The sequence below is a fragment of the Rhagoletis zephyria genome, unplaced genomic scaffold, assembly GCF_001687245.7.
Source record: "Rhagoletis zephyria isolate East Lansing unplaced genomic scaffold, Rhagoletis_zephyria_1.1 Rzeph_scaffold_02485, whole genome shotgun sequence".
Classification (NCBI taxonomy): Eukaryota; Metazoa; Arthropoda; class Insecta; order Diptera; family Tephritidae; genus Rhagoletis; species Rhagoletis zephyria.
In genome coordinates, this window is record NW_016159569.1 from 14915 (window position 1) to 40146 (window position 25232).

A 25232-nucleotide genomic window follows, 5' to 3' on the forward strand; every position below is an offset into this window, starting at 1 on the left:
CATTCTTGCCACAAATGTATGTTTTCTTCGAAAATACTCAAGTACTACCAGTAGAGTACTCTACTGTCAAATACCTTTTACTCGCAGTAGTTGCGGAAGGCAAAGTAAATACTCTACGCGTGTTGCTATTGATCGGTAGTTTACGTACGCTTGCTGAAACTGGTTTATGCTTACTCACAATTGACCCGAACGATGAAAGTAGGGGATGGAAAGTATTTGCGCGGCGATCGGATGTCTTGTTGGGCCGTTTAAATGGAATTGCGCAGGAGTCTAGTACATACTAATGTATGTACATATGTACATATGTATGTATGTAGTGCATACTGTACATCATGGGTTCCCAACCGGTGGGTAGCCTATAGGTATAGGTGGATCGCGAATCAATCCTAAAACTATCAGAAACCATTGAATAAACCATTATAAAAGATAAAAAAACATAGGATGAAAAACATCTTCAATTAGTTCTGACACTGACATGCTAGTTGAATTGAAACAGCCCCCAATATCTCATAGATATTGTATTCTTACTTAAAAACAGCAATTTTACATATTGATAGATTGTGAGAAAAACTTTCTCAACTGTAACACCGTGTGACAGGAAATTTTACACATAAGAAAATCAAAACACTTTTAGTTTTTATCTCTTAAAAGGACTTTGGTATTTTAAAGATATGATAAATTCAAAAAATTAAAAAAAAAAGTGATTATCATATAAGAGACCAATCTCTAGATTTAAAAAATTTTAACTTTTTGGTGCATAAGAACGAATAGGTATGTACTGAAAACGTCCTTTTAGAATATTATTCTTGAAAATCCTTTACAATTTGCAACATGTCGTTTTGAAAAAATTTTATGTTAAGGAATTTAGCCTTCCGACTTTATTAGCTTAGAAAAATATACTTAAATAAAAAGGACAAATTCAGTACCTATTCTTCCTTGTGAACCGAAACACTTAAATTTTTAAAATTCTGCAGAACTTTCTCTTTCATTCGGTACCATTATTCCTCATTGCAATGAATTTTCTTAAATAATTTTTTGGATCAATCATATTTTTGAGTCCTTTTAAAAAAAGTCATTACCTCAGAGAGAAAAGCTAAAAACTCATTTTTACTAAATCTGGCACATTGCTTCGTGAATATATTGATTGTTTCGTGTGGTTTGAAATTTTTTGGTTTTTGTAGCACGGTGTAATCATATCCAAACCGTATGAATTTGTTTGCCTAATATTATTTTAGATACTTTCTCAATTTTCAACGGGTTTTGGACTTTGAAAGCTTTTTACATAGGAAATTTCAATGGAAATCAGCCATTATAGCAAACTAATTGGAAAAGATTCCTTTTATGGGATTGGGAATAAAATAACATATTTTTCCTATATTTCACGCGATTTTATATTTTCCCGGCTGTGAGCGGCCACAAAATTTTAAGCGATCAAAGCCACCAAATTTTATATTGGAAGCATTAAGGCCAAAAGGACACTTTTTCTGCCCTGCAGCTTGAAATGCGTTTTAAAGGGACATAGATTTGCAATATACATAAGGAAGGGATGCGATAAAAATTTAGAATTTTTACTTCACCATGGACAGCCATGGATACCGTGGAGGTATTACGAAGGGGAAAGGTGAGTCGTTAGTTGGAATAGGTTGGGAACCACTGCTGTACATACTACATACATAGGTCGAGACCATCAAGCGAATTTGTTTTCAAGGCCTGCCTTTGAATAATCCGCTGGCCGGCAGCGCAATGCCACTCATTTAATAACTACATACATAAATCTCAACATTTCGTTTCCTTTGTATACGTATGTATGTATGTACATGATATTCTATATCCGCTTGATTTTACGCATATTTAGTTTGAGTGTATAACTAAATATATGTATGTATGTATAAAATACAGAAATGGAGAAAAGTCCTGATCACTGGTTCGCACCTGTCGCTCGTAAAGTGTTATGTATGTAAATATGTACTTAAGTACTTATTTAGCTATATGCATATGTATGTATGTATCTGCGTACATATGTATGTTGTACACTTTGCTGCTTTCAGTTGTTTGGTTTTGCAAGTAGCACACATTTTCATTGAATAATTTTAATTGGCCATAATCAAGTTAATTTGTTAAGTGATGCACTGCACACCTATGTTGTACATTCAAAGTACCAAATAATCCTTTTACAGATACAGATTTATCATTCAAAGTACTATATTGCATAAAGTTTATTATGAACTCATTAAACAGTTAAAATACAAATTTGTTAGATACCTAAGTTGCATGCAAATTTTAAAATGCGACTTTGTCTTTACACTAAAATCGCAATTTTTTCATTATTTTTAACCGACTTAAAATTGGACCAGGTTATCTATTCGCCGGAATATTTTTATACCCGAGCGCACTTGTGCACAAGGGTATATTAATTTTGTTCACATAACGGTCGTTTGTAACAGGCAAAACAAATCGAGTTAGATATAGACAAATGTATACATAAATGCTCAGAATGAATAGAGAAGTGGATTAAGCCATGTCTGTCTGTCCGTCCGTCCTTCCGTATGTCCGTCCGTCCGTGTACACGATAACTCGAGCAAAAATTGAGATATCTCAATGAAATTTGGTATGTTATATATAGATTGGCGCTTACACATACGTTAGTGTTTGGCCGAGCTTCTCCTCCGATTTGTGGCGTGCGCCTTGATGTTGTCACACAAAGAGGAGGGACCTACAGTTTTACGCCGACTCCGAACGGCGATTGTATTTTTTTTTTTTGGTATGTAGGTTTCCATTAATCCAAGGTAGGTTGGTATTGAAAATGGGCGAAATCGGACTGTAACCACGCCCACTTCCCACATAACGGTAATTCCCAGAAATACGAAAACTGCGATATTTTAGTAACTATTGAAGATAATTCACTCAAAATTGATATTTACAACCATTTAGGCGAAAAATAAAAATATTATAAATTTTTAGAAAATAGGCGTAGCCACGCCCACTTATGATTGCACGTGTATATCTTGGCAACCGCTCCACCAATTTCTTCCAAACTTGGCACAGTTGTTGGCCTTGGTACAGCGTACTAAATGGCCGCAAATTTACAAAATCGGACAATAATCACGCACATATCCCATATAACGGTAATTTAAAGAAATAAAAAATCTTCGATAACTCAGTAAATATTAAAGCTAATTTATTCAAAATTGATGCTCGCAGCAATTCTTTACCAAGAAATACGTTTATCGTAAAATTTTGGAAAATTGGCGTGGCACCGCCCATTTATGATCACATACATATATGGGTGTTTCCATCGTAAGGTCCACCACGACAAAAAAAAATAAAAGTCTTATATCTAACGAATTTACGGGCCGATTTGTCTGCTTTTTAAAATATATGCTGGCTATANACACGATAACTCGAGCAAAAATTGAGATATCTCAATGAAATTTGGTATGTTATAAATAGATTGGCGCTTACACATACGTTAGTGTTTGGCCGAGCTTCTCCTCCGATTTGTGGCGTGCGCCTTGATGTTGTCACACAAAGAGGAGGGACCTACAGTTTTACGCCGACTCCGAACGGCGATTGTATTTTTTTTTTTTGGTATGTAGGTTTCCATTAATCCAAGGTAGGTTGGTATTGAAAATGGGCGAAATCGGACTGTAACCACGCCCACTTCCCACATAACGGTAATTCCCAGAAATACGAAAACTGCGATATTTTAGTAACTATTGAAGATAATTCACTCAAAATTGATATTTACAACCATTTAGGCGAAAAATAAAAATATTATAAATTTTTAGAAAATAGGCGTAGCCACGCCCACTTATGATTGCACGTGTATATCTTGGCAACCGCTCCACCAATTTCTTCCAAACTTGGCACAGTTGTTGGCCTTGGTACAGCGTACTAAATGGCCGCAAATTTACAAAATCGGACAATAATCACGCACATATCCCATATAACGGTAATTTAAAGAAATAAAAAATCTTCGATAACTCAGTAAATATTAAAGCTAATTTATTCAAAATTGATGCTCGCAGCAATTCTTTACCAAGAAATACGTTTATCGTAAAATTTTGGAAAATTGGCGTGGCACCGCCCATTTATGATCACATACATATATGGGTGTTTCCATCGTAAGGTCCACCACGACAAAAAAAAATAAAAGTCTTATATCTAACGAATTTACGGGCCGATTTGTCTGCTTTTTAAAATATATGCTGGCTATATATGTAAGTAGAATCACGTTTGCGTAAAATGGTCTTCCTAGGTGGCGCCAAGGTTGAGATATTTCGAAAACCCGTATTTATGGTCCAATTTGGTTCGAATTTGGCGTATGTAGTTGAAACATAATAAGTCATAGATTTGCAAAAAATTCACCCTGAATTGGCGCTTAAGTCAAAATATGAAGTATATTCTACATAAAATACATGTTTTATTTGCGTTAAAAATTCATTTAAAAGCAATATTAACAAAAATATAACGATGGAAATTTATGTCACGTGACGTAGCGTTTCACACTTGGGGTTGTAAAAGAAAATTGAAACGACACTCTCTTTAAATGCTTATATTTCAGGACCAAGCAGTTCGATTGTTTTCATTTTTCGGTTAATATAGAGCTAATTATTTGCTATACAATGGCCCAAAAAAGTTAAAAAAAAAACAAATGGTATTCCTTGTTTGTATCACATTGAAACGTACGACAGTCACGTATGCGACATATGGAAATACCCATATGTATATCGGTAACCGTTCTACCAATTTGTACCAAACTCGGTCTTTTTATTGTGTTTGCCACATAAAAGCAAAACGTTGAAAATTATTGAAATCGGACTAAAATTACGGCCGCTTTTCATATAACGGTAAATTTCAGAAATGCTTGAAACTGCAATATTTCGAAATTTAAGGACGCTAATTTACTCAAAATTGATACACCCCGGCTTACCATCTAGCGTTAGGTTTCGGAAAGGGGAAAAAACATTAATTTAATACTTGCGCCGGGTATTTAAAGTTCGGCTCCGCCCGAACTTAGACTTTCTTACTTGTTTTATGTAGGTTAAGGCTTAACCGATTTCGATAATTCTTCTTCGTAAGGAAAGGTGGTCCCATCCTAATTTGGTTAATTTGGTTTAGATCTGATAATTGGATCATCAATAAATTAACGGTAATCTTAAAGTTCTACAGGAGAATTGAAGTTGGTTTTGTTTTTTGCTAAAAAGTTACCTGGTTTTTTATTTAAACAATACATGGTCTTCGTAAGTCTTCTGCAAATACATAAATTCTTTTAGTGATGATTTCATTTTGTTTTTTTTTTTCTACAAAACCTCTGTGAACGCTAAGCATTCCTAAATCTAAATTCAAGTGCCAACAAAGTAAAAAATATTAAAAGATAATAATTATTTTACCATTATTTGAAGTAAAGAAATTACAATTTATATTTGTATAGGAAAAAGGCACCAATCAGCTGTTTATAAACATAATTTATCAGAATAACAAAAGTAAAAGGACGTTCACAGTTGATAAAATTATCGAGTAACAAGCAGCAGATCACCAAAAAAGCAGAAATGAATGTGAAGACCCCTATCGTTTTAATTTATTGCATAAATTTCTTGAATTGGAAATTGATTATGAATTCATAGAAAGAAACTTACAAGTTTACATGCCGGAATTATGTAAATATGTACCCCAGAAACTGTTTAAATCTGAAAGGCGATGAAAAGTGGCTCACCCAACGTCTATTATTCACACCAAAACCGGCTCGAATTATTAAATTTATTCGACTGTGATGTGGTTTAGACCTACGTACAGTGACTCAAAAAATTACAACGTGCTGATTTTTTTAATATTCGTAATGTTTTTCTAGCAAATTTTTTGTTGTTATTTTTCTGTAGAAGTGCCGTCTAAAGCCAGCTCTCAAGAAAAAGGAAGAATTCCTATAAAATGAAGCACACAAAATGGAAATCAAACTCTATTCTATCAAAAATTTTAAATCAAAAGGCAACTCTCCAAAAAAAAAAGCTTATACAGGGTGGCCCGAATGAGCTATATGGTTTAAATGGTTTATAACTTTTTTACTTATGCGATTATTATAATTTGTTTTTAGCTTTGTTAGCTTTGAAAAATGATACCCTGTAAGTGATGTCCATTTTCTGCTTCGCACATACGTGCTCTTCTTAGCTTATTTTCCGCAACTTTTCACAGAATTTCGGGTGTAATGGCCATAATTTCATTTCGAATGTTGGCTTGGAGTTGGAGAATGGCGCTTGGTTTGTTAACGTACACTCTTTCTTTCAAATATCCCCAAAGAAAACTGTCAGGAGCTGTTAAATCTGGTGAACGTGGAGGCCAGTTAAAATCGCTTGTGCGCAAAATAATGCGTTCGCCGAATATGTCCCTTAACAAAGCCATTGAGGCACGTGCAGTATGTGCTGTGGCTCCATCTTGTTGAAACCACAAGTTTGGATGGTTTTCCACAGCTGGCCTAGTAAAATTTCCCAACATCATCCGATATGCAGCACCGTTGACAGAGATTGAGACACCACTTTCATTTTCAAAAAAATATGGGCCAATTATGGGCCTTTCGGAGGATACACCGCACCAAACAGTGCACTTAAGTGGGTGTAATTCTCGCTGATGTACTGCTCTTGGATTTTCCATAGCCCAATTCCTACAGTTTTGCTTGTTGACATACCCATTTAATAGGAAATGGGCTTCATCGCTCATTACCAAATTGTGAATAAAGTCTAGATTTCTGGAAAAATAAAATTCAATTATTTGTGCGTCGTTGTTCGATCGTGTAATGATTCATAATTAATTCGCCAAGTCTTCTTCACAAATTTCTGAAAAAAAAAATTAAAAAATAATAATTAAAAAAGTTATAAAGAATTCAAACCATATAGCTCATTCGGCGCCACCCAGTATATTTATTTTTACAACAAAATCAAAGTGCTTTTTTAAGCAATAGAGATAGGTATACATTTTTAAATTTAGAACATACATATGTACATATGTGTATTTTTCTCCGCCTTCTTCGGTAAACCAAAAAGCTCAGGCTTTTGATGCACTTTTATATTATAAACCTTGATATAAAACCGCGATTAATCAAAAATCCGTTTTTTTTTTTCAAACGATTCACATCTCTAGTCTAGGTTGGTCCAGAGGGCTAAGGCCAAAAATGCAAAATTTTTGGAATTAAACTTAAGCAAAAGGAAAAGTCTATCATATTGTTACAAAAGATGAAAGCAAAACGGAAAGCACCTTTTGCATCAACGCAAGTTCAAATGTCACCATCAGCGCTTATCGATCAATTTTGGAAAAATAACAGTTCTTCGAACTACAATTACAATAACCGAAATTTTTGCAGCTGTCGAACATAAAATTGATAAAATTCTCGAAACCTGCTGTGAAAGCAAGTTTTCAAAATAAAACACTTGCATAAAATGAATCAAAGGCAGGTAGGAATAATGAAAGAAAACAATAAAAACCTGAAGAAGACTGATGACCGATGATTGCTTTAAATTAAGACAACAAAGGGCAAAAAGTCACTAATAAAAGAGTTCAAGCATCACAGGATTGCGAGTGTAAAAGGAACTAAATGAAAATAACAAAAAAAAAAATAGCACACAAGACATGCACCGTGCCTTAAAAGTTACGTCAATATTCATTGATAGCGCCAAATCGAAATCGGCTTCACAAAAGCTGGTAACCGAGTTTAAATCAATGCCTCACGTTGCAGGATGCTTGCATCACTGATGTGTACGCATTTTTTTTGCAGCATCTCTATCTGCAGCATGTGTAGGTAGCAAGAGTGTAAATTGTTGAACGCGATTCGTATGGGTAAAAGTACAGCAGCAAATCATGTTGCCATGGTGTTCATACCGAGTTGGTTTTTACGCATGCGCAGTGCATGAATGAACGAATGAATCGGTGAGTCGGACGGCAGCTGTGTTTTGCAAACCGCGCTTAAAACCATTTTACACGCCGGCGATATCAACAGTGAAGAGTACACTCGTAGATACCTACATCTGTATATAAATATGTATGTAAGTGTGTCACATAAAACAAACAAAATCGCTTAAAAAAGTAATGATAAAATATTTGTCTTCTTCTGAGTTGTACTTATCACACAGATCCTCCACTTGCTAGTGGGCCGTTGGGCCGTTACTTTGACACTTCGGAAGTTGGTAGCCGTAGTCTTCTTGGGGTTTTCCGCTTCATCAACCGCTTTGGTTGCGTCCCACTTGCATCCTCTAATTTTTTATTTTGCCCGCCGTAAACTTTCGCATTTTTGTATAATCTATATATGCATGTATATATGTATGTACACTAGTGCGGATCGGTCCCCATACAAAAAAAAAAGTTTTTCCAGTCCACCCTAGGATTAAAGATATTTTGAAGGCGATCCCAAAAAAAATTTTATTTTTTTTTTGCCACGCCCCCCGATGGGGCTATTTACTTTTTTTGGCACTACGTCGCCATTTTAAGTCCGATTTTAATGAGCCGTACACCGTTGTTCATGGCTTGGAAGCCGCCACAATTCTTACCTTAATAATTTTTTACTCCGAGTTCAAATTCTAGTAGTGACTGTCGGTATCTCGTTTCACATCATACCTAAATTCCAATTTTTTTTTAGTCTGTCGAAAAGGCCTTTAAATTCTGTGAAACTTTTTCTAAAAAATATTAAGGTAATAATTGTGGCGGCTTCCAAGCCATGAAAACGGTGTACGGCTCATTAAAATCGGACTTAAAATGGCGACGTAGTGTCAAAAAAAGTAAATAGCCCATCGGGGGGGGCGTGGCAAAAAAAAAAAATTTTTTTGCGATCGCCTTCAAAATATCTTTAATCCTAGGGGTGGACTGGAAAAACTTTTTTTGTCGATCCACCCTAATGTACACCCATATGCATATGTATTTGTGCGACAGTTGGCATGTCCAATTGTTCCTCTTGTCAACCTCTGGCGTCCTTCGCTTATTGTTCACTTGGTATAGTTTGTATTTTATTGCTTGGTTCGTAAACAATAAGTCCATAAAAAAAAATACATACGTATATACATACTTAAATGCATGCACACCCAATAAACATTTTTCCTAAATCTCAATTTCAGATACATTTGATTATCAGTCCTTTTTGTTCTCAAATGTATCTCAAATAACCGTTGAAATTAAGAAGTATTCAATTCTCAACCTTTTCGCAGGCGTTAGTGGAGCGGATCCAAATGGAATGGAAGTTACTCTCAGTGAAATATTTGTATTTGTATGATGTATGTATACAAAACACAAAGTTTTTAAAGAAAAGGAATATTTATTTATTCAGTTTAACATAGAAAAATACGGCTGATGTAAGTTATATGCAGTTTCCGAAGTAAATTTTTTTCAAATTGAAAAAGTTTACAATTTACCATTAACATTCTGTCTTATATAAAACGATTTTTAAAATACATTAAAATTCGTTAAAAAATGCATTTAGTGGAAAACAATTTCAAATTATTTCTCCGATTTTGGGATTAAAATATTGCAATTTTTTTTCACAAAAATATTAAAAAATTGTTTTGTTGGGAGCTATGGCATTTTCAATAGCGCATAAACCCTTTTATGATACTTAAAAACATTTTTATATAACGTAAGTAAATTTCATTTAACTGTCGGACACTATCGTTGCAGCAGACTATTTCCTTTTATTGTTTTTAATTTTTAATGACCGGCTAGTAGATCACATCGGCAAATTAGTCACAAAAAGATCATTCACAAAATGACAGTATCAAAAAATTTTTCTCCCAAATCAATAAAATAAATGCATTTCAATTAACTCAAACGAGAAGCCATTAACCGACAGACAAATTTTAGATTGCCGATAGACTTTCTGCACCTGTGCCATGTTGACACAGATGGAACGGACCGAAATGCTAAACAAATTTTTGTGAAATGTTTCTCAACCCGATCTTAAATTGATAAACAATGATTGAGGAAAGTTTTAGTTCAAATTGAGAAATAAGATTTTCTCAAACGTTTGAGAAATGTTTTCGCAATGTTTATTGGGTATCTATAAAACCCACTCATATATGTATGGGTGTATATATGTGTATATGTATGTTTAGCTATACCCTGCAGCAAATCAAACCGGTTCAGAACTTGCGCTGAGCTAGCCTGTAAAGGGACGGTACTGGTTCTTCATCTACCCCAAATCAATGCTTTCAACTGTCTTTTTTAACATGGCGATGTCCTACGAAGTGACAACTGTCGCCCTCTGCAGAGCTTTTGAACTTGTTCTGCGCTGACTCAGGTTAGATGGTTCTGAGACATTTCATATAGTACAGTTCCTAGATATTTCAAAAAGGGTCACCTCTGAGGTAGAACAATTCGGTTATAGAGCCGTTTCTTTGAATAAGCACGCATACAATTTTGTAAATAAAAAATACTTAATTTTATGATTAATGAGCTATTTGTTTTGCACTAATTTACTTTTTGAGGCAAATTGTGTTTTAAAATTAGGAACATAAAGTGTCAGTTTCAGTTTTCATTTTCTAAAAGCGTTATTGAAGGTATTCTCCTATCTAAATATTTTCGTTTAAGGTGAAATATTACACTTTACTACACTAAAATTTGATGGCTTACAAAACAGAATACTCGAAATATTTATAAAAAAAAATCTCTTATTAAAAAGTTTGAAATTCGAAGACAGTTTTTAGAGTTCTATCAAGTTTGCCTCACAGTTAGGAAACTGAGTTCAAATGGTTTATGGAAAATGGGACATAGTATTTAAATAAAAACTTAACGACAAATATTTAAAACGAAAAACATTGGAAATTTAAAAAAATCACTGCATAACTACACAGTGCTGCTCAGTGATACATTTAGGTATGTACAGTATCGGTCATATCAATAGCACCCTCGTTTCAAAGTGAAATTGTTTACCATCGTTTTTAAATCTGATTAAAAGGTAAAAAATGTATATGAAAAACCGTTAAATTTTACTTTGTTTCAAAACACGGTTTATATGGTTTTGTTTTAAGCATGATCATTTTTTTTATAAAATATTAACAAACAAATTTTAACTCTCAATATATTGTAAATTTTTAAAAAAGAGATGTTGTATGCAGACTTTTGCTGTTAACTGTGGCTTAACTAAATTCTATGGTTATATTTTGCATTCAATTTTATACGTACGTATGTATAAAAATGACATTAATGTTACCAATAACGACTTTTTTGAAATATTTTAGCAGTTGCAGAGAATTACATATTAAATAAACGAAAACAGTTGTTTATTAGTTTTAGGGTCTAAGAAAACCGAAAAAATAAAGTATCAATTGCTCACAGGTAATCGGTAAGGTAAACGAATAGGCATCTCGGAGCTACTTCTATTTAAATAATGCGCTATTTGATTGAAACAACAGGAAGCACTTAGCAAAGGAAGCAAAGTTTTTGCTGGGATGTGTCCTTTCTGTATTGCAGCCGCCATTGAACGATTTGTATACCTCTGGTATGGATGTATCTATATATGTATGTACAAATGTACATATGTATATGTATCTGTATACATGCATGCGGTGTGTTTGTTTGCAACTTCTGAACATCTGCTCGTTGATTTGCCTCGTAGTTCTTGTGGCATTTTATTTATTTTCCTTTTGCCGTTTCGGCTTTCCTGTATTACTTGCTTTGTTGTCAATTTCGTTTTTTTTTGTTTTTGTAATAATTTTTTGTTTTGTTTTTGTTATTATCATTACAGAGTGGTTCATCATTTAAATACATACATACATATATACTTATCTGCATAAATACATAAGGTAAGTGCATCCAAGTATGTACATACATATATATTTGGCAGTTTCATAAAGGTATCGCTTTTATTTGTGTTCTATATATAGTATGTATGTACAAATGTATATTGTATCTTTGCCGCAATAGTGTCATAATAATTTTTTTTTTTTATGTTTAGTGTTGGGCAATATCGATACCCAAAGTACTCAGAACTCGATTCTCAAAAGGATCGATAGATACCTAAGAGTACTGAGTTTTATTTACATTTACCGGTATTCAAAGTACTCAGTATTAAGTGTCGAATAGATATCTAAAAGTACAGAATTTTATTTATATTTACTGGTATTCAGAAATGATGGCACTCAATTTGAAGTTTCAATAGTTTTAAAGTAGGTACTATACTTGCATGATTCAATAATTAAAGGTTTTCTCACTAGTGACATTAGACTTTTGACACTCCCTTACAAAAGGTTGCACACACACACGCATCCACACAAAAAATTTGGCGAACAGCAATTTGCCAACACGAAAACACCTGATCAAAAACAGCTGGTAGGAATTTACGCAAATCACAAAATGGAATTTGATGGTTTGGAAACTTGTAAGAAGTAGTAGAAGTAGTTATTCGTTTAATCAATAAACTGTGTACGTTTTAAATTTTACGCTTTTGAATGTAAACAAAAATTAGATCAGCTCTTCTTCTCTTATGAGAGAACAGATGACACTTTGCCGGAATTTTTCCGTTGGATATTTTTTACCAGAGACCGTAAATAGAAGTTATTTTTTTTAACAGTTAAACTTGGCCAGATATTTTTTAAGTACGTAATGAAAGTCTTTCCGGATAGTAAACCAACCGCTTATCCAAATTAAAACAATTTGGTACTGAATGAAAGAGGACTTAAATAGCTTTTACACAGAAATAACGAACGAAGGCTACCACTTCTATTCATATTTATTTTTAAAATTTAATACAAAAGAAATGCATATACCTGACCCAAAGTTTGTTCTATGGTAATTAAAAACCATTTTTTATTGAAATATTTTTCAATAGCTGGCTTTCCGCTGGTTTTCCTCGTTTAAACATATTAGTATTAAAGCTATTTTAGTCCTCTTTCAGTTGATACCAAACTTGTTTAATTTGGACAAGCGGTTGTTTATTATTAGGAACAGACTTTTATTTTCTACTTAAAAATATCTGGCCAAGTTTAACACTTGAAAAAAAGTAACTGTTATTTATGGTCCCTTTTATGTACTGGAGTACTTGTACACAGTAAAGTTAGCCATTCATTTGACATAATTTGGGATAATATAGTATAGTAATTTGGATACAGTGCTGCCAGCTTGTAAGATTTCTACTCTACTCTAACAAGGACTCATTAGAAGAAAATGTATCTTCATTTTTACCGCGGCAGCGAATGCGAACTATAATTTTTGAAGCCGTTTTCCTCGAGTCTGCAATTTTTAATCCGATCAATTTTTAACTCAATCGCTCAGAATCATTCATTTATCTTTTCTCATCATTTCATGGGAAATATGCAAACTACATATGTATGTATGTATAAAAAGAGCTGTGTTAGGGGGCTTCCCATAGGATTTGTCAAACTATGTCTGCGATAGTAGTCACATTCTTTTTCCGGTTCCCTCTTCATGGAACCATAAATTTTGGTATCGACTTACCACAGCAAGCCTGGTAGGTTAGGCCTGGTAAGACTGGCTGGTTTTGTGAAAGCTCTAAATAGACGAATTACTAGTCCATTGTATGACCAGATTAAACGACCTTTCATGATGAGTAAGTGGACCATAGTTACGGTGACCATCCGTTCTGTTTTTTGTAGGACCGTACTGTTATTTAAAGGTCTGTCCTGCGTAGTTTTTCAAAACAGAAAACCCCCAAAACGTACTGATTTTTTCCAAAATAACTTTTCCTAATCGAAATAAAAGCAGTGTCGATAACTAATTGGTAACTACATAAGGGTAAGCTGGTTTTGAAGGTTCAACTAGTCAGTGCGTTCTAAATATTGTACGGTTATGGACAATGGATGACGAGAAATTGAAGACCAGCGTCAAATGTATCGATAACACTGTTCTACAAATTTTGTGTAATCGCTTAAGAAAAAAATGTTTTCCAAGCCAATTTTCCTTTCAAACAAGCGTTTTCGTAATTTTTTCGAAAAACGTGTATTTGGTACATTTCGAACTTATTCGTCAATATCTCATGATAAAATTATCCAATCAACATAAACGACCTACAGTCCTCTTACAAAAATATATTACTTTGCCGATTTCGATGAAAATTATTAGTGTTACAAGCGATCAAAATCGAAAAATTGAAATTTCAATCATTATCTTTTTACAGTAAATGAAAATCTGATGAGAAATGTAGATGTTACGGAACACAATCTGCACAAAAAATATATATTTTTGCAAAGAGCCCATCAATACCTTTCGAACTGTTGGTCGTTGCATGAGATATTGAGGAATAACTGAAAAAGTACTAAAAATACGTTTTTCGAACAAATCTCGAAAACACTTCTTTGAAACCATGGGTATTTTTTTCGTGTTCAACNCATAGTACATATACTAAGAATAAATAACACATTTTAAGATACTGTGCAAACCGTTTTTTTCTGCTATAGTTTTGACTGAAACTCCCCCCTAAAGCAGTTACGCCTTAGATTTATCACTATGTGTTCCACCGATTTATTTTTCATTTGGCACTTCCTGCAGTTATCAATATGGATTAAGCCCAGTGTGAAAGCGTGGCTAGCTAACATCTGACTTAAGCATGTACATGGAATTTTTGCATTCGCGTTATCACTAGATTGGTATATACACGATTGAAGAAACCTTTTTGATAACAATGATACAAATATTCAGAAAGTTGTGGCCCCTCCCCGAAAAACTTCCCTGATTTAACTGTTGTCATGATCCGAAATATGTGGAAGTCGGAAACATTCGCAAGCGCTTTCACTTTAACTGTGTTTTCATTCATTCTGCCAGCAGAGTAGAGTAGATGCTCCAATAGTAACGTTGACATAAAACCGCGAAATACGCCATGGATTTAGTTTAAGTATTTGCATGAGAAAAAGTAAAATCGGGATTTTATTGCTCGCACACCCTGGATTTATTCTACACCAAAAAAACTATACCCCTGTTTTTTTTTATTTTGAAATAAAAAAATATTTAGAGGTCCCTCAAAGCACTCGAAGCTTTTCATGCATTTTATATGGGAAAAAAAACAAGTTTTCGAAGAAATGGTATAGAATTCTTGAAATTCAAATTTTTCGATGGGAACACTTTGCTTCGTATACCTTTTTTTAACACCAGCGATTTTTTTTATGGGCCCCTCCATTGCATATCTTGAGGTTTTTGGGGGTCCTAAAAAATAGGTAATAAAATAGAAAATAGTTAAATGAACAACTGGGTATTGTTATTGGAAGTCTCCTAAAGCGAAGCAGAGTTTTCCGATCGAAAAATATTGATTCTAAAGAACTGTTTTCCCATTTAAATATATACATGCGCGGAAAACTTTGAGCGCTTTGAGCGACCTGTAAAAATTTTTTGATTTCAAAATATGAAAAAACAGGGGAATAATTTTTTCAATTTAGAACAATCCTAGGGAATGAGGGTTTTAAAATTTCGACTTTATTTTTTTTTGCCCCACCCTAATATACATACATATACCATACTAATCAACAGCGTAGCAACGGAATTATAAAGTAACAACACGCATTTGAAAAAATATATTAGTGGCGCAAAAGTCCGCTCAACCGATGTTAACATTTTTTCTAAAAATGTGTTATTATTATCTATTTTGTTTAATTTACATATGTACCGTTTTATACTGAATTCAAAAAGAGGAAAAATAAATTAAGTTTTCACTACCCTATCCTAAGGTAAATAGCAATATAAAACCTTGACTTACCTTCTTCTCAGTGAGCTTCTCGCAACGTCGCTGCTTACAAATTTGGTGACTTTTGTCATTGCGACAAGGAGCGCACTCGCCGCAATTGTCCTTACGTTGACAGCCGATGCATTCGCCGCACCTTTTGCGTTTTTTCTTCGACTGAAAGACAGAAGTCTAAAATTAGGCGATAAGCAACTCGTGTTCTTCGATCAATGCTATGGCGCTTTCTCAATTCACAGCTCATTGCTTACCTGTTTGTCGCTGTTGGTGTCGTTACTATCGCCCATTCCCAGCGCGCTCAGTGGACTTTTGAAATTGGCCGTGCTCGAGACCGCATCCACTTGTCCGGGATTGCTGGGATCAACATCCATAGCACTTGCCTCAGACTCGGCGCTGGACTCGAGCGAATTCGCCCGATTTTTCCGTCGTTCCTTTTTTCTCGCATCCACCCGCGCAATAGGAGAATTCAGTACCTTTTCGACCTTGATTTGCGTGGTGGTGGAGGGAGTAGGAGTATGCGGTTGCGTCGTATGCGGAGTATGTGGTGTATGTGGCCCACTAGCGCCAGCACCAGCACCGCTGGAACTACCAGCATGTGTGGAGTGTGGCGTGTGATATCCAGAAGCTCCATTTGATGTATCCATCATAGTAACACCGCCACTACCATCTACATATGAAGGCGTGGTTGGTGTGTGCATCCCCATCGGTGTAACATTGGTATTAGCTGTATTGATAGTCGCTGCGCTTAGTGTGAGACCACCGTTGCCGTTATTGAGATCATATGTCTGAGTGTTATCTTTCTTACCAACACCGCTAAACGCACCGATTCCTCCCAATCCACCGAGTGTATGTTGCGACGAGATAGGCGCGAGTGCACTTGGTGTCGGCGGGGTAGCATAAGTGGGCGTAAGTGCCTGGTATAAAGGCAGATGATGACGTCCGTCGTCCAGGGCGCCACTTGAACCATAGCTGCCCATAGCACCGGTATTAGTGGGCATTAGCGGTGCATAGGAGGCACTGCTTCGGTGATGTCCATGCGTGTTTACTGCGCCCAAATGATGAAATGTATTTGGCGGCGGAGGCGGAGGTGCACCAAGTGGGGCAAACGACGACGCGGCTGTGGCAGATGAAGGAGGTGTAATGCTCGCCTGCAAGCCAGATAGTTGCGTCAATGGTGAACCCACACTTACCATACCTGGCGAACTGACTGAAATGCTTGCTGGTGACATGGCAACCGTCTGGAGTGAGGACATCGACGGCGGTAGCACCGACGAAGCCATGGCCGCAATGCCATCGGACATGAGCGGGTCGTTGTAGCCATGAAATTGACTTTGGAAAGAGGGCAGCTTGGAGAAGGGCTCGAAGCCGCCGGCTCCTCCAAGATGTTCTCTGCCATTACCGGGACCGTTGCCGCCTCCATTGCCGAGACCTGCACTCTTCAATGTACTGCTGTGGCTGTGATGGTCCTTGGTATCCATTTCCCAAGGACGCGTATAGTTATTGTTGCTATTGGAGTTGGCGGCGCTGCTATTGCTGCTGCTGCCGCTGTTGGCGTTGCCGTTAGATTGAGAACTTACAGCTGAGTGCTGCTGTTGCTGTTGTTGTTGTTGTTGCTGCTGCTGCTGCTGCTGATCATTATTGCTGTTACTGTTGTGGTTGCTGCTGCTGGTGGTGGCATTGGAGGTTGAGGTGGTGGTGGACAGATGCTGTTGAGGAGTGGGCCGAGCAGGCGGAGGCTGAGGAGGTGGCTGTTGCTGTGATTGTTGTTGTGATGCTGGTAGTTGTTGCTGTTGACTTGATTGTGACTGTTGCAATTGCTGTTGGCGTGCATAATAATCCCAGTGGTGTTGTTGTTCGGCAACAAGCTGCTGCTGCTGCTGCTGTTGCTGTTGCTGTTGATGATAGAAAAACTGCTGCTGCTGCACCTGGTGCTGTTGCTGGTGTTGAAGTGCGTGTGGCAGCTGCTGGTGTGGCAAATATGTGTGCGCGTAGTGTGGCTGCAGTCCGTGACTGAAATGACCCAAATGGCTGGTCGATACCGCTGCCGCAGTTCGTGTTGCTGGTGCTGCTGACGTTTCTACTGTGCCGCCGCTGGTCTGCGCAATTATTGAAGACGCCATTTAAGCCCCCCTTTCGGCATGGCGGGAGCCGGATTTGCTGCGGAAAGCGGCCACGCGATAATAGTGAGAGCAAATGAGTTCAGCGCTGCGTTTGTTCTTGGCAAACGAGTGTCTACTGTACGTATTTACCGGGAGAGATCGCGCGAGCGACAGAGCCTGGCAGCGTGAGTGCGCGCTTTAGCCGGAACGCGCAATGATTTACGCGCCACTAGCCCTTCCGGTTGTGAGTTGTTGGCAAGACGCAAATCTTTAATATATTTCAAAATTTGTGTATAATTTTATTGATAATTTTGTGTTTTTCTTTTATAATTGGTTTGAACTTTTGTACACTGGTTTTTGTGCTTTGGTTTTTTTGTAAAATTTTTCAAAACTGTTCGATTAATTAGTGTGTTTTGAAATTGCTTAGGGAAGTTTTTTGTGTTTTTTTTTTGTTAAATATTAATTTGTTATTTGTTGTGGCTTTTGTTTTGCGTTTGTACACTTGAAATTTCGATTTGAGGTAGTTTATTCTTTTTTATGTTTGTTTGTTGTTGTAAACTGTTTTGAACTACGCGTCGTTTTTTTTTTTTTATTTTCTCTAAACAATTTGAACTTTTGCTCACTGGTTGGGTAGCATATTTATTTGTTGATGTGTCTGTGTGCGGTTTTATATTTAAACTATTAACTTTTATTGATACTATAAATTGTTAATGCTGGGGCTTTAAGCGCTAACTACTCGCTGTGTTCAAACGAGTTGTTTTTCGTATTTCATTGTTAAAAGCACAACTGTTTCTAAATAGTTTATAAAGTTACTTATTTGCTAAAACTGTTTACATTTTTTTTTATTGTTTACTTGATATTTTTTTTTTTGATATTTCGATTATATTGCTATATTGTTTGTGTGATAATTTTAAGTGCGAAAATTCGAAATTTTGTTGTTGTAATTCTGTATAATGCAATATTTGCAAAAATTTATGCGCTCTTTGTACTTTGAAGATTTGTAAGATATTTTCTATGGGTTATTGGTTGATTTGTTGTTGTAGCTTAAACCGACTTTTTTAACTGCATTTGTTATTGAAGTGATTGGTATGCTTGTATATTTGTATTTTTATTTTTTGTTTTGCTATTTAACTATTAATTATTATTTTTTGTTGAATATGCTTACGGTAAACTGCATTGGCTATTTAAAATTTGTATTGGTATTTGTTGTTTTAATATTTGTGTTTTTGTTTTGATATTCTCACTAGACTTTTGCTTTCCTTTCACTATGTGGTATTACATATATTTATTCGATTTTTTTTTTTTAGTTGCTTCTTTATTTCAAATAGCTTAAGGTGAGGTTTAAGTTAAAAAAAAAAACGTTGTTATTTTTTGTAATACGAGTATATCTAAGATATTTATTTGTAATTATTTGGTTATTTTTCAGACTTTTCAAAATTTTGTAAATTTGTTTTCGTTAAATTTTACTACTAACAATTTGTTGGATTTATTTAATTAACTTTTATTTTGCTATGTACGTAAGTATGTTTGCATGTATGTATTTGTTGAAATGCAGCTATTGCGTTGTGAAATTTGTTGTGAATTTTTGTACTTTTTGGTTTAACTTGCTTGTTGTTTTGTAGCTTTTTTTTGGGGATTATTTAAAAAATATATATAAATTCAACTGCGCTGAAGATTTGTTCGCCTTGCAATTTTTCGTTATTTCTTTGTATTTATATGTATGTATGCTGCTAATTAAGTTGTATGTGATTAATTAATTAAATTGTTTTCGCTAATTTTACTGTATAGTTGTAATTGCTTAAAATTATTAAAACAATTTTGTCTTCCACCGGTTTGTTTGCTTTGCTTAATTGCTTTTAATACGTTATGCTAATTTTACTTAAAATTATTTTTTAGCAATATAATTATTGTTAAATTTTCATTAATGAAGCTTGAAAATTTCAAAAATTTTCACTTATTCGAACATGAACAATTTTAATTTATAGTAAGTTATTTTACATTTTAACTTTCGTAGATTTTTGATTTTTGGTTTGGGTGTTTTGCGTAGTTGCTTAGTTATGTAGAATATAAATTAAATTAGAATCAAGGATTAAATTAAATTTAGTTGCTTTTGATTATTTTCTCGGAAATAGCTGGCGCGGCGATTTATCTGAAATTGGAAGAGGAATAGAATCTTTCGTTAATACGATGTAACCCTTTTAGCATATTTTGATATTTAAATAAGAGACGTCAATGTATTATAATAATATTTATATATGTATATAGTGTTTATGTATATAGTTTGAAGTTATAAAAATACTGTGTGTCAATATAAAGGCAACCGAAGGTATTTGGTCTTTTCCGAAAGTTGACCTATCAAACAGTAAAACCTCAGCTTGGTTTGTGAAAGTTAGCTCGAATTTATACGTGTGTCAAGTTAGCACTACACTTATCGAAATTGGAAAAGTTAACTACGGCATTAATTGTAGTGTTTTTGCTGTAAATTTGTTGTGGAACAAAAAAAAATGTGTAGCTGTCATTAAAAAAAAAAAACAGTACGTAGTGCCAACTTGACACCATACACCTAGTCGATAGAATCGAGATATGGAAAAGGTTACGCTTTTTTGTTGTAAATTTGTTGTGGAACAAAAAAAAATGTGTAGCTGTCATTAAAAAAAAAAAACAGTACGTAGTGCCAACTTGACACCATACACCTAGTCGATAGAATCGAGATATGGAAAAGGTTACGCTTTTTTGTTGTAAATTTGTTGCGAAAAGAAAACTACAATTTTTTTCTTTTCACAACAAATTTCAAAGCTATAAGCTACAATTAATGGCATAGTAACATCTTGGATATCTGAATTCTATCGACTAGGTGTATGGTGTCAAGTTGGCACTACGTACTGTTTTTTCTTAAAAAACGAGAGCCACAAATTTTTTCTTTCCACAACAAATTTACAACAAAAAATCTACACTTAATTCCGTTGTAACCTTTTCAATATCTCAATTCTGTCGTCAATGGTGCATGGTGTCAAGTTAGCACTACATACTAAATTTTGTTCGAAAAAGGGTCAACTCAATTTTTTTCCAGTAACACCACCTTGTATAAATTCGCCTTAGTTTATGGCCAGTAGGCAGCTCTCAAGAAAACGATCAAGAAAAAATTGCCATTATTTCGTGAGTGTGTCCAAGGAGTTTTGACATCTGATACTTCACTGTGGCCTCTATCTTTCCCCAAGAAATATGGGAACGGTTACACCTATATTTCTGTTGCAAATATGGGTTGCTTTGTGCTCTTTTTGCACAAAAAAGTCTAGAAAATCGTAGTAGAAAGCGTAGCAAATTTCTTAAGAACTGCGCATTGCCTTAAGGAAATTTGACTCAAGAAAATTTCTTAGCCATTTCTTGTGCGTCATTTTATATGGAGTTTGTGCTTTTCTAGAGCGCTGCATACTGGTCTATAACTACATACAAATGTATATATGTACATCTCGTTAAAAAGCTCTCACAGTTCGTCATTTCATCATATTCAGTATCCATCGCTCACGCGAACTAATACGGCATTTCCACCATTCATAATTCGCTCTCTTATTCGTAATTCGCTCTCCCAATCGTCATTCGCCTTGCCAATTACCTTCCGAATTACGTAATTCGCCATACAAAACGTTGAGAGCGAATTACCTCATTTGTAGGTAATTCAGATCGAATTACCATGCGAATGACGAACGAATCGGTGCCTTCTCTACTATTTATCGGAAATATATCGAAGTTTTCACCGGCCTGGTCCCAATTACTGGCACTTTTTCTAGTTATAGAATAATATTAATAAAATATTCTCTATATAAATTAAAATTGTTGATGATAACTTAAATTTTAGCTCCATCTTCGATATTTGCAGTACACAAAAAGAATAATAAATAGCGCAGAACAAGAACAAGAACTAGAGCTGCCAAACGAATTACTAATGTGTGACGTGGAAACAGGCTAATTCACGAATTACTTTGCGAATTACTTAGAGAGCGAATTACGAAGCGTGGAAACATCGTATAACGCAAACATGAACATTTTCGTAATTAGTTCACGTTGTCGCGAGTGCACTGCATGCTGACGGTGCAACTACCCCCAATCTTAATCGTGTCCGGCAAATGACATCTTTACTAGTACTATTCTACACCATATTTAAAAGGCACGGGCACACACACATATGTATGTACGTAAATGCATAGGTATTTAAATGTGTACAGACAAAGTCTTTAAAAAGTTAAAAAAACGTATAATGCAAAGGCAGGTTAATAACAGAAACAAGAAAAAAGTATGGTAATTCCAAATACATGAATTGCTGACAAGGAGTCAAAATAGTAGCAAGGCAAAACACAATTGTATACAAAAAAAAAGACACAAAAAACAACCACGACGAGCAGCAAAGCGATGGGCATAAAAACTCTGCACACCTGTGCTCTTATTTTAACGCGCAAAAACGTGCAACATACGAAAGGAAGCTACATACAACTCGAAGAAAATTTTACACAAGGCAAGCAATCATCCACCTAAATAATGTGTGTATGTTAGCACATTTTAGCATTTGCAGGCACTTTTAACGCGCCAATGAGCTCAGCAACCTGGCCGAGTTGCTTTATGCGCTGACATATCCTGTTGCCGGCTTTTAGCATCGTATACCTATATACCAATACTACTAACCCTTAAGCGCTACATTAAGCGATTGTAACTACATACATACATATGTATGTTTATAATTCTCTACACTGCATTTTTAACATTTTTACACAGTACAAAGGGGGGAAAAAATCTTGAACTACACATCGACACCTGAGTGGAAGATCGACCTATCTCGGCAGCCAGTTCGAAAACGCCCTATCTCCGAAAACTTTTCAACAACGCCCGACTTCAGAATTTGGTTGATGAACGCCCTATCTCAGCACATTTTCAACACATTTCCGTTTTTGAACCGAATTCTGAGAAAGCACGTTCTTTTGCTTTTAAGTGTTTTTCAGTAAAATGCTGAAATTGGGCGTTCTTCAATCAAATTCTGAAGTAGGGCGAACAGATTTCGGAAATAGATAGGGCGTTTTCGAACTGGCTGCCGAGAATAAGACGATCTTTCCACTCAGGTGTCGATATACCCACCGAGATAAACTGAGTTTATAAAATATTTAAGAGCTTTATAAGGCACTTTGTGTAGAGAACGTTTCATGAGAAATATCACATGAAAAGATATAAATATTTCTGAACTCAAATATTTATCTTTTACGATCTCGTACACACTGATGACTGGAGTTTAACTAGTTTTGTCAGGAATTTTTCTGAATGCAGCGAGTTTTCCGATAAAAATTACGGGCTTTCGAAATCGTATTTTTGAAAATTTTTTTTATGCTTTCATAATTAATGAAAATGTGACCTGCAGTACGATTAGCAGCATAATGAACAATTTTCTGCCATCCAAGTTCAAAATAAGAAAATTTTATTTTTTCGCCTTTCGAATTTGTTTTATATATATTTTTCCATTAAAAAGAAAATGTGGCGTTATAGCCAGATGTTTATACAAAGGCACTTACATATAAATCAATTTATATATTAAAATCGAATTAAATGTCCCTCTATTTGTGTAACAACATCAAGCCGCACACCACAAGGTTGGCGCATGGTCACCGTAGTCATACCAAAACCTCTGATCGTAGATGATCGCATAGAACGTTTTCACGTTTTCAAATTGTTCAGCAGTACATTGTCGGAAACTACGACGTCGATACGAAGTCGTTTCGCAAATTGGGATGTGCAAATTAATTAAAAATATATGTTTATAGATTTTTTATAGGGAATGTATGAAAACGCATACCTATACATATGTATATATAAATGCATATGTATGTGTGACACGTGTATGAATGTGTGATTGACACTGTTGTTTGCATTTGTTGATCTACTTAAGCCCGTTTTCTGTTATCTTATCAGCACCGAATCAATGCCAGTGGTTATTTAAGCTCCTTGAAAATCAACTACTTCACTTTTCAATTTAGTAAAACCAAGAGAGGCCAGCAGTAAGCTATTTCGTCAGCAACAACATACGTACATATGCGCATATATAAATATGTTTCATACATACATATTTTAGTTTTATTAAAATAGGTACACTTTTCCGCTTCGCGCTTACAGTTTTTCGAAACAATTTCATTACAAACACACAGATAAAATATGTATATGTACGTATATGTATGTAGCTTGTGACCGGTTTGAGAATTTAAGTTCTAACGAGAGTTATCAGCAGGGAACGGATTTTTACCCATAAAAAAGGCAAAATAAAATAACGATAAAGACACTAGAAATCGCAAAAAAGGCAAAAGAAGTCACTAAAAAAGGACAAAACCCGAAAAATAATCAAAAAATACTTTCGAATTTTTAACTAACAAAACTTAAAACTCTGAACGTTTAAAACTTTCATACTAACAGGAATAAGGGCCTTTTCCTCGCCCTGAACAATTTTATCCACACCCCGTTTTGTCTCCAAGCATACATTAGCTGAGAAATCGGTTTTGAAACTTTCCAGCGCCAATTTGGCGATAGGTCCCTGCGCTTCTATAAGCCGCTTCTCAATGTAATCAAAAATAAATTTTGTGTTCGTTTCTTAAAATGTCATACTCATGTAAGACAAAAAAGCCATATTCTCCGCCCTTTGAAGCTTTGTCAGGGGCGATCGTTGCCCTGAAACCTCCTGGTTGCTTAAAACGAATATATTATCCAATGAAGGAGCTAGACAAGGGCAAGAACGCAAAAATATGCCCTTTTGCAGGGTTCAGTGTAACATCAAACATATTTTGCACCGTGGATGGCTTACATTTTTTGGGAGAAACGAAATCACCATTAATGTTTGCTTAAGTATTTCACTATTACACACTGCGTTTTTCTATACATATTAATTTTCGTAGCGCTATTTGCGTATCTGGGCATTTATTTATAATATTAAAAAAAATAATTTAAATGATATAATCACTTGTGTATACTTGTATATGGAATCAGGGAAAACTAAAACTTAGCAGAAAAAAAGGCGATTTGCATAAAATCCGTTCCCTGGTTATCACTGTCAATACGGCTGTGGAGGTAGTCATACAATTTGTATTGCGTTTTCGGGTCTATGTAAAGTATATTTGCCATAGCGTGACTGCTATTTCCAAGGACAAAGGAATGGAGATACCATATTCAAGGACTCCACGGACTTATAGAGACATAAGCCGTCATCGATTCGCCAACAGTTAGCGAGTGGCGAAACGAACGAACTCAATGAGGTACACCCAAACTCGCTATCGTCTATCCTTGCTAGCTAACTTTGTTGTTGCCGGTCGCATGTGAACCGGAACTCAAGCATAGCAAGCAGCCAAGAATGATAGAATACAAGATTGCGCCGATCGGAGAGGATTTTTGAGAATAACTTGTGTGTGACGTCACACTGGTGCAATTGCGAGAGAGAAATGCCAAAACGTGAGCAAGAA

At 35.3% G+C, this 25232-nt stretch overlaps 1 protein-coding gene across 2 annotated transcripts in view; it reads right to left on the bottom strand.

The window, feature by feature from the left end:
- LOC108366996 (DNA N6-methyl adenine demethylase-like) overlaps positions 1-19166 on the bottom strand; it is a 29402-nt gene extending 10236 nt beyond the window's left edge. The window contains exons 1-2 of one of the 2 annotated variants that reach the window (XM_017621511.1): positions 15904-19166; positions 15671-15811 (exon numbers count right to left, since the gene is read on the bottom strand). In XM_017621511.1, coding sequence (XP_017477000.1) covers positions 15671-15811; positions 15904-17772 — 2010 coding nt within the window. In that variant the 5' untranslated portion in view covers positions 17773-19166. Of the gene's footprint in view, positions 1-15670; positions 15827-15903 lie in introns of both variants that reach the window. The other variant, XM_017621510.1, reaches the window with a different exon arrangement.
- Between the last annotated feature and the right edge of the window lie 6066 nt (positions 19167-25232).